General features: G+C 38.0%; 1 protein-coding gene and 1 long non-coding RNA gene across 2 annotated transcripts; both read right to left on the reverse strand.

The window, feature by feature from the left end:
- Window positions 1–2,282: 2,282 nt before the first annotated feature.
- On the reverse strand, window positions 2,283–5,860 carry LOC122649905. Its single transcript, XR_006331341.1, has 2 exons — window positions 5,805–5,860; window positions 2,283–2,622 (listed from the first exon to the last, which is right to left on the reverse strand). It is a non-coding gene; the product is annotated as an uncharacterized LOC122649905 (long non-coding RNA).
- Window positions 5,861–8,201: 2,341 nt separating this feature from the next.
- LOC122650568 (serine carboxypeptidase-like 35) lies at window positions 8,202–10,725 on the reverse strand. Its single transcript, XM_043843971.1, has 4 exons — window positions 10,711–10,725; window positions 10,255–10,635; window positions 9,880–10,155; window positions 8,202–8,447 (listed from the first exon to the last, which is right to left on the reverse strand). Exons 1-4 carry the CDS (start codon window positions 10,723–10,725, stop codon window positions 8,202–8,204), a joined length of 918 nt encoding a protein of 305 aa, XP_043699906.1.
- Between the last annotated feature and the right edge of the window lie 117 nt (window positions 10,726–10,842).

A 10,842-nucleotide genomic window follows, 5' to 3' on the forward strand; every position in this document is an offset into this window, starting at 1 on the left:
TTATAGTGCCTTTTGATTTGAGCTCTTCTATATGAATCAATGAATAGTACCCAGTGTGTGTGCACCTGCAAAAAAATAGATAATGGAGAGGTTTTGTGCACGACACGACCATGCACACAGCCATCGGATGGGGTTAAGTGGGTGCACCATAGAGTCTAGGGGTGTCAATTCCAGGCTCAATCCGGCATATCCAACCGAGCTCCACCGGCTAAAGCTCGGTCCGGCCTGACATGTTTAGTAATTGGGCGATCTTGGTGTAGGATCCTAGCCCATCGGGCACCCAATTCCAAGCGTGGCCCTTTAACTTGTAAACTTCCCTTCCCCTTGTCTCCTCTGTGTGGTTGTGTTAATATTTATTTATGTATGAAAATTAAAAGAAAATTACATGGAATTTACCAAATTGGAGATACTTCTCAATATGACATTTCTTAGGCAGTTAAGAAGTATCATATTGAGAAGCTTTGTATAGCAAATATGAGGATGTTAAGATGGATGTGTAGAAAAACTATGAAGGATAAAATAATGAATGAATGTATTAGAGCTGACTTGCTCAATGACAAACTCCGAGAGAGTCGTTTAAGGTGGTATGATCATGTTCACCGGAGGCCTAGGGATGCCCCAGTAAAGAGGAGTGATATGATCCCGATTGAAGGAACTAAAAGAGCTAGGGGCAGATCTAAAATGACCATATGAGAAGTTGTGAGGAAGGACATGCATAGTCTAGGTCTTGTATCAAGGATGACCTCAGATAAAGCGTATTAGAAGGCAAGGATCTATGTACCAGACCCCATTTAACTAAGAATCTTGTGACTTGCTCGGTTGTGCCTTATTCGTCTTATGTCATCTTACAAATTCCTTTTATTCTCTTTCTTTCATATGTTATTTTCTATTTTTCATTTCTTAGCTCACTTTTCCCATCTTTTCATCCCCCCCCCCTTTTTTTGTTTAGATGTCAGTTTTCCCTATCTTGTTTTGTTTGGATCCATGTAATCGGCCCCATTAAGTTGGGATAACGTTGAGTTTGTTATTGTTGTTGTAGTATTTTGGTTTTGTTCTTTTATTATCGTTCTTTATTAATTTATGGGAAGACGAATGTTGCCCGATCGCATGGCCCCTGCACTAGCAAGGGCCAAAGAGGGGACGTGCATGGGCATTGACAAGGGTGGACTTTTCATTGTGTAGGGGCAGGGTTCATCTCAAGGGGGTTGTCTAGACGCAGGTTGCATGTGACCAAGGACTGTTCTTTTCCTCTTTATTTATTTAGCAAAAAGATCGTTGTCTGATCGTATGACCGCTACGTGATTGCACCCAAACATAAGAACACATGAAATTACTACGCTATCCCTCTAAAATAAAAAATTCCATTATATTGATACTTATGCACACTCACAGTGGCCCCCCTACTGGGGCAAGAGCCATACGATCAGGCAATGATCTTTTGCCCATTTATTTATTTTATTATTATCACCATATGTACGTCATCCTTTAAAAATGAAAGAAAACTGCTTGCCATTCACATGGTAAATGCTCAACACTAGTAAGAAATGCTAAAAGCTTCTTAAAGATTACTTCTACCTAGGGGTGTAAGTTTGGCCCAGTGAGCCCACCCTGAGCTCAAACAGCGCTTAGGCTGGATTTTCAATCCTGAGGGCATGTTAGGATTGAAATTTTCAGGCCAGGTTGGCCTAGGCCAGCTTGGCTCGACCCAATGTTAGGTTATGCTTTACAATTTATTGAATACATTTTGTAATTTTTGTTTAATATCTAATTATCTATTGGTTTATCAAAAAAAAAAAAAAAAAGGGAAATTATTTATTGAACAAAAGTATTTAAAATTTTAAGATTGAGTTAAGTTATTCAACCCAAAGAAAAATCTAATAGTCAATTGAATATGAAACAAACCAGGCCCTAACAAAAATCAGGGACAATCAGGGCCAATCCGGCCCAATCAAGGTCAATCAAGGCCGTTCTGGGCTGGACCTGGGTGAGATTTCTCAGCCCGACCTAGGGCCTGGTTGGGCTTGGGTTGAGCTAAGAGGACTTAGGATTGGGCTAGGGTTTTAAAAAACCCGGCCCAACCTGGCCCTGTTTCACCCCTACCTCTAGCATCATATCGTCCCCTTTCACCCTTTATTTTTAAACTAGCATCTCATTCCTATGCCCCATATGCTGAATACTTTTAAGCTTTAAAACAATTCTTGTACATTACTAAAGAGGGGGAAAACACACACACAGAGATCAATTATCTTAAATATGGACCCAAATTGTCATTTCCTTTTTTAAATCGTTACTCTATTTATTGCAGCTATATAATGTAACAATAACAAGAGAGATCGAGAGATTTATATAATTATATATGATCACTAGAAGCGAGAAGGGGGCAAGGTTTTGGCCGAAAGGAAATTGGAAAAGAGGAAAAGGGCCTGATCGGGTTGGAGAACCGGAACCTGGTGACCCGCTCCCCTCACTGTTGCAAAGGTTAGGCCACCCTCTTACGTAACCACCCACCCGGCTACTTGACGCCGGTGAAACCACGCCCTCAATGCTTCCTTTATCGGTATTCGCAACTCATTTAAGCTGTTTTTCGTTGATGTTACCGGTACTCGCCCGTCCGTGTCCCCACTATTCACCAAAAACCACCGGATCAAAATTAAGAATCAACAGCCCAAATGAAACTCTTCTATTCATGTTTTTTTTGTCCAGTTGACCCAGAAAAGGAACCGGTTCATCCTGGCTGAGCTGGTTCTACCTGAATATTGCCAATTAGATAGTACATGACAATTAACATGGAGTCCCAGATCCTATTCTATGCCCCTTATCTTGTTTGTGTTTTAAATATATGTATAGGGCCGAGTCCGGCTCAACCCGAAGCCTCAGACCTGGCCCGACCCATTGACTGAAAAGCCCAGGCTAGCTGTACCGGGCTTAGAACAGGCTTCAGATAGGCTTGGGCTTGTTGGGCCAAACTTGCACTTCAAATTGACATGCTCAATCTGGAAAGATCTAGTTGCAGAAGAAAACTTATTTTATGGGCTCGATTGGTGTTCGGCCCAACTCAATAAGACCCAATTTGAGAACAATGGTTATTTTGGCTAGGCGAAACCGGCCCTGGATTAGCTATGGGTGGTGAACCTCAACCCAAAGTTGTTTTAGGGGGAATTTAAGGTGGTGTGGAGCTTCAATGTTTTGGCTGGGCTAAGGTTGGATTAAAATCCTCTGCAGTGGAGGCATCTGGCGATGCACTTGAGTGTGGTCCTAAGAGCTCGACACATGGAAGAAGCTTCATCCAATGGTGTGAGCTTGAAGCAAGGTAATTTTTTTTTTCTTTTCTTTTCTTTCTTCTCGAGCTCGGCACCGTTGGATGTCGCATCTTCCACGTGTAGAGCTCTCAAGCCCGCACTGCAATGCACCTTCAGATTAGAAGGCACTACAGATGAGTTTTTTTCTGCTAGGGTTGACAACACAAGCTGACTCCACCAGATCAAGTTGTACTCTTAAACTAAAAACTGAACCGAGCCAACTTCAACAATTGCATGACCAAACCTTATAATTTTTTTTAGGGAAAAGGAACGCTAATCGATTGTTGGGTGCCACTTGTACCTGTGCCCAGACACAATCCAACGCGAAAAGACCGGTACATCCCTGGTCCTTTTCGCTTTTCCAGGGGATGCATCAGTCTTTTCGAGTTGGGTTGTGTGTGGGCACAGGTACACGCCGAGGCACAATACCGGTTAGCATTCTTTCTCCCATTTTTTTTTAGGGTCTATCTAAGCGTCACTATGCTTAGTGAAGTATAACACTTCATTATTGCCACTTGGTAATACATGGGTTACTCCATGTGATACAGGACCCTACATACATCTCAATGGCCAAATTTTAGTCTAAAGTAAGCATAGAAAGTTACACAAACTCTGATTTAAAGTTTTAGTAAAATAACCAAAATGCCATCAAATGGAGATGAATACAAAACAAAGAATGGCATTTTTGTAATTTTAATTAATTTTTCTACTCATTTTAAGCTAAAATTGTACCAATGAGATGTTTGCCTGATCCTCCATCACATGAACTAGCCTATGTACAGCCATGTGGCAAATTAATAGTAAAGCATTATACTACACTACACATAATGGTGGGGAAGAAAACCTTTTTCTTTTATTATTTTTTTTTGGGAAATAGTTCTCTGTCTGGGAGTGTGGCCTACGCCAGCACTCCCATGTGTCTATCTCTCTCCTCCTCAAAACAAGGGGGCAAATGTGTCTTTTCATATGGAGAGAGATAGACTCATGGGAGTGCTGGCATAGGCCACACTCCCGGACAGAGAACTTTCTCCTTTTTTTTTTTTTTTTTAAATAGATGATATCACTTCATTCACAAAAGAAAAAGCCAACATGCACATAAGAGTGGTGTCAATGGGCGGCAGCTCATCAGTAAAAACTACGGGTGGGTACGTGCCTAGATTTGCCACATGACAAATCAATTGCGGAGATCACATGTCATGTCTTAGCACAATTAGAGTTGATCACATGGCAAAACAAATCATCAAGACTATGAAGGGATCCGGGGACATACACAAAATGTAATGCCATTAGATGGGAGTTCAAATTATTGAATTTGAAGCTAAAATTTGATATGTGATCAATTAAGCTATTTCCTATATGGGAAAAGAACGATGCTTGGTCACGTTGCTCCTATGCCTAGATATAGGAGAGCTAAAAAATAATCCCCAGTGCCTCCTGAAATAAAAATCCGTGTTGATGCCCCTGCACGCGCATTCATTGGCCTCCACGCTAATGCATGGGCTACATGACCAAGAAGTGATCTCTTTCCCTTCCTATATATTTAACAATCAGAATTGTCACAACACTCTTTCATGTGGCAAAACAAATTCGTTCACCCACCGATTTTGTCCTAGGACTGCCAACCACAAACTTTCATCTTAATGTATTTGTAATATTTTTTATATTTCCCCAAACTACTGAATGATACAATAGATTTAGATGAATTTGATCATTTGATCATAATTTTTTGTGGTATCCTCAAATTTTATCTTATCAATGAAATTTATTAGGAGGCAGTTTCCCTTCACCCACGACGAAGGAGGAATTCCTTCACCGATAGGTCTAAGTGTCTTACGGGTAGGCAGTGAGAATAGTAAGGGTCTTATCGACTTCGTACACTAAGGGAGAGTAATAATGACCCTAGATGGGTGTATTTTTCCTTCACTCATGGTGAAAGATAACTTTCTCCAATTTATTATTGCTAAATTTTTTTCTTCACATACAGTGAAAGAAAACCTTCACCAATTTATTATTGGGGAAAGTTGTCCTTCACCTATAGAGTAGAGTTCAACCACCTATCTAGATCCATTATTACTCCCCCTATTGTACAAAGTTGATAATACCTCCACTATTCCCGATACCCTCTCCACACCATCCGAACCCTTTGATCAAGGGATTGACCATGGTTGAAGGAAAAAACTCGGTCCCTTATTATTTTATGACAGAAAGAGTGCCACCCGGTCGTGCAACACACGCCGCCCTTGTGCCCAGACACAGGGATGCACGTAATGATCAATGCACCACCTTGGAAAGATGGAAATGACCAAGGGTATGGCATTATTGCGGTCATTTCGCGCGCCCTTGTGTCTGGGCATGAGAGCGGCATACGCTACATGACCAGGTGGCGTTCTCTTTCCCTAATTTTATACTTTGCACATATATGGGACATCATCAGATTAACTCTAGAGGACTCAAAAATAGTGTATAGTTTTGTTTTTTTTTTCCCTCTTAAATTAGTTTCCATACCTGTAGATCCAGATACGCAATCCCGCCACTAAAAGCTTTTTGATTATAGGCAGTACCTTAGTTAGTAAATACACGTATAATACGCATATTATACGTGTACCCAAATTTTTGAACGTATAATACTCCCGTCTCCGTATTATCTCATATTTTTATAAAAAAAACGTGTTTTTTAATCGATCGAGTATTATACTCATATTATACGCGTATTATACATTTTTTTTAAAAAAAAAAAAATACCCAAAAGATTAGATTTAGGGAAACGATTTCACTTTCCCTTTCGTCCCTTTCGATTTGCGTTGAACATCCAACCGTAGCAGGCAACAGTAGCCGCCCTCCACTTCCAATCATCCTCCCCATCTCCGTTCAACAAAGCGGTACTTAAGTCTTGTACTCTCCTCTTGTTTCTCTGGTCTTTGAACTTTGATGGTGGTAGTGAAGCAAATGAATCTTATGTGATATTGGCGAGAACGGCTCAGTCTCTATTCTATTTTATTCTTGTTTTTCTGTCTCTTGTAGCTAATGTGTACAGTGGAGAACCATATCTGGAACTCTCCCTCTTGTCTTGTGTTGGTTAATTAGTGGGAACTCATCCCCCTTCACAAGAACACATCTGGTTAAAAATATATGGTTATCTCATTATAGATAGAAAGAAATGTAATGTTGGAAGAATGATTTAATGATAAGGTAATCAACTTGCTCATCTCATTTTCAGACAATCTACATTCATTTCTTGTAGATTATTGATATTTTGGTATGTTACATGATAATCTTAGAGATGCTATATAGTATATTATATTGTTGTGTTTATTTTAGTTCATAAAATCATGATATTATTTTGTTTATTAGGTGGTGAATGCATGTTATATAATGAATTTATGTCCGTTTTTTTAAAAGTATTATTGTCGTCTATGCCATATTATACCCGTATTAAACGCGTACCGTATTATTACCGTATGCGTTTTATGAAGCCGGATTTTTGAAAAGTATTATTATCGTCTAGTCCGTTTAATTGCCGTACGTATCCGTTCCCGTTCAATTGCCGTTCCCGAACTTACTAACTAAGGGCAGTACAGTGTCAGCTGAATCATTCCATTTCCCTATAACATTGCTGCACATAAACACGAAGAAATAAGTTAAAATGAAGTTGGACAATAATTAATTTTCTAAAATTGATCAGTTTGTTTCCAAATAGAACCACGTGAAAAGAAAATTTTCGAAGAAATTTTTTTTGTACTTCGAATTTATCAGAAGCATTTCTGTTTATATGATCTGGGCTGGGTTGGGTCAGGGAGAAAATTATCAATTTTACATAAATAATACTATAATAAAATATATTATCACTTATTATCTTTATATATAGTATATTATATAACAAAATATGTGTGACATTTAAAGTTTATAATATATATAGAATATCAATATATATTTTATACTATAACTTAAAATAGTGTCAAATTAGGCCGGATCGGACTCAGCCCGAGGCCTCAAACCATGGCTCGATCTACTCGACCCTGACTCAGGGTCAGAAATTTCCAATCCTGACCCGCCCTCAGGGCCAGGTATCTCACCCCAGGCCCTATTCGGACTCAAGGCGGGCTATGGCCAGTTGGTATTCCATATACAACCCTAAATAGAAGCTCAATACAATCCAATCATATGGGACTATCTGAATGACACCTCTATAGGTGTATGAATAACATGTAACCTTCTTAATTTTGATTGTCGTCCCATTGTCTTATTTCCAAAAGATATATAAATCAAAGATAAAAGGATTTTCAAAATAATTCAAAGGGAAAAAAAGAAATACACGCTATTAGTGTGTACTTCCTTCTCACAGTCTCTCTCTTATCTCTCCCTCTTTCTCTCACTAAATAAACAGTTTTGTTGTCCACTATTAGTATAGAATGTAAAATGTCAATACAAACAGGCGGCGTGTAGATCTCTCTCCCTAATTTGAAAGTGTATTTTACATAATATAATTTTCAAGAATTGTCAATGTCTCACATGTGTATTATATTATGAAGGAAAAAGTAAAATTGTAAACTATTTGACACCTTAAGGGGTGCCAATATGAAAATTCCTGATTTAGTTGGAGGTAGATTTTTTTTTTTTTTCAATTTAAAGTAAATTCCTGGTTTCATTTTACCTTTCGTTTACCAAATTGAGGAGATTGTTAAGGAAAGCCTGTAAAGGAATGTTGGAAGAGCAGAAAGACTAGAAGTTACAGATGAATTATTGAGAGATAAAATGATGAAAACAAGAAAGAGAGATTGTCAGCTGTTTCATTGGCAGAGAAAGAGATTGATAGCTCCAGTTCAAAGATTTGGCTTTTGTAGATTAAATGCAAAGACTCTCTCTCTCTCTCTCTCTCATTCATGTGTGTGTGTGAGTTTTGTTTTATTTATATGGTTTCACATCAACTTTCATGCAAAGGCGACCCAACAGACAGAATGAGTAATCAAAGTGGGTAATGAGAGCAATAAAATGTGGGTATTCAGACACAAACCTGCAAGTTGTGTACGGGTAAGACAGCTTGGTTACATTGGCATGTAGAGCCCACCGAACATCTAATCTGTTGAAATATGTCTCTGTGTAGACTTCTGTACAAGGATCATAACCTAATGGTATCTTATACCATAGCTCCTGAAATCAGGAAGAACCCACCAAAGAAAACATTCAACTACTCAAACATTTATTATTAACTTGTAAGAAAAGGTTCTTTCCCCATTCTACTAACTTAAAAACAAACATCATATATAGGTACATTCATTGAATTAGGAAACTTTTGAAATGTTGCCCTCAAATTAATTAGATAGTACAGAAAAATATTTTTGTCCAATTTAAGTGTTTCGTAGCATGGTTCAAGGAATGGGTATTGGATAGGCTGATTCGTATCAGTAGAAACTAATATCGATTCCTGACTGGTACGATATTGATCTACACGGGTAGGATTTGTTAGGGTTTAGGGTTTAAGCACAAGGTTGCTTAAAGCAATGCACCTTGCATATCAAGTTTGGAATAAACAGGTTGCTGTCTCTAACTAGTAATTATAGAAAAGACTAGGGTTTTAGGTTAGATGGGTTCTATCCAGTGGGGCCCATCACAGCCTGATTCCTTATTCAAGAAGACTTATAGTAGAACATATAAAAGAATTATTGAATATACCCAACAGGATTAAGGGTAAATAAAACTGATTTTCATTGAAATTTAGGTGTAAAACCATCCGATTCAGACCAATATAGGCTGATAAGTTAACAGCATTGGGGGAACAAGGAGAGGAGAGACTTGAAAGAAGTCCATAACAAAGAAAACAAGTCTACTTAAAAAAGCCGAATATGAAGACCCCAGGACAATACAATGTGCAAATTCTTTTCATAATCCCCTAGATATGATCTCAAAGTCAGTAGAAGTCCAAATTTGGTTGAACGAGCTGAAAGGAACCAGATTTATCAAACAAGTTGAAATTGGTCTAATGGGTTATCTAAACCTAACTAGAAGCAAATCTTTAACAATAACAAACTCAGTCTTATCTCAACTTAATGGGGTAAAGTACATGGATCCAAACAACACAACTAAGGGAAATTGAGTTCTACCGAAGAAAAAAGAAAGAAAAGATGGGAAAAGAGGGATGGGGAAAGAGAAGAGAAATATATAAATAAAAAAAAAAAAGAAAAAACAAAACAATGCCAAATGAAAGATGGAAATAGAATAGAAAAAGAAAGATAAAAGATAGTAAGAGGAAAGATGTATAACCCAACACAACAGACAAGCACATCTTAAACATAGGGTTTAAGTTAACACTCATCAAGCCAGACAATACATTGGAGGGCTATGGGTTGGGCTGAAATTGTGTTTTTTTTAGTTGCTTCCCTTCATGATCAACCCTTTACCACCCCTTGGGTTGAGCTTTGCCACACTAGAATTCTAACATATGCAAAAGAGAGTTATAGCTTCATTTAGTCATCTTAGTTAAACAATCTAAAAAGAATTATTATGGAACTCATTTTTTTTTTCAAATTGCTCTTTGAACACCACCCCCCCAAAAAAAAAAGAGTTTCCAAGTAAATAAACTCACATTTTTACTGAATAATCGAGCACCAGCCACCAACTTTCGGGTGATTTCGCCGGACCGGAGGCAAACTGGTGTGTAGATGCTGTAAATGTCAATATCTGAGTAAGCTTGAAAGAAGCTCCCGATGTATGTATTGCAAAGGCTACTTCCTTTATTACTCTTGAAGTCACATTCCTTGAGTATGTTATGATATAGCTGATCTGAAATAATTGCATGACTCCAAGCAAATTCGATGAAGCCTATTTGATCTGTTTCATCATTAATCACAGCATTCCCTATCTGAAATTTCCATGAAACAATTAAGTGATATTATCCATCTGATTATAAAGAAATTAATGTCACTAATTAGGGTTTTTTTAGTTTTTTTTTTTAACTTACCATGAAACCCTTTAGGTTAATAACTGAGTCTTTGCTTGCATTCTTGTTACTTTCATAAATGAGTTCTGCAAGTTGGGGAACATAATGGCCAGCATAGCTTTCTCCAGCTATGTAAAATTCATGGGATTTGAAACTTGGGAATCTCTTGAACCATCCCAGTAGGAAGGCATATGAATCCTTAGCTGTAACTCCATCCCCTAGAGCCTCTAAATCTTCAGTTTTGTTTGTGTATGAGAAACCAACACCTACTGGAGCTTCCACAAACAGAAGATTTGCAATCGACAAATTACACCAAGAGTAATATGTATTAGTTATAAACAAAAAAAAATGGAAATTCCCTTTCAGATTGCTTTGGATTTTTGAAATCAAAATTGCTGTGAACTGAATCAAATGGTAGTTGAATCAGTTCACATGGATAATTAGGACACCTACTCTTTCACATCAAGTTCTTTCAACCATTAAGATCTCCATTAAATACATGATATTAGTAGCCAATTATCAATTGGAATGCAATAAAAAAAACACAAAAAGGGCGTACCCAGTGTGCGAGGATCCCACCACTGCGAGGAGGGTCATAATGTTCACAAC

The sequence above is a fragment of the Telopea speciosissima genome, chromosome 2, assembly GCF_018873765.1.
Source record: "Telopea speciosissima isolate NSW1024214 ecotype Mountain lineage chromosome 2, Tspe_v1, whole genome shotgun sequence".
Taxonomy (NCBI): Eukaryota; Viridiplantae; Streptophyta; class Magnoliopsida; order Proteales; family Proteaceae; genus Telopea; species Telopea speciosissima.

Bases quoted from the DNA above. Each gene is read 5' to 3' on its own strand.
- LOC122650568 (XM_043843971.1), bottom strand. The intron at 10,156-10,254 runs GTAAGTTAAAAA...TGGAAATTTCAG, and splicing joins TTAACCTAAAGGGTTTCATG to ATAGGGAATGCTGTGATTAA. The intron at 8,448-9,879 runs GTGAGTTTATTT...TCCTGATTTCAG, and splicing joins CTCGATTATTCAGTAAAAAT to GAGCTATGGTATAAGATACC.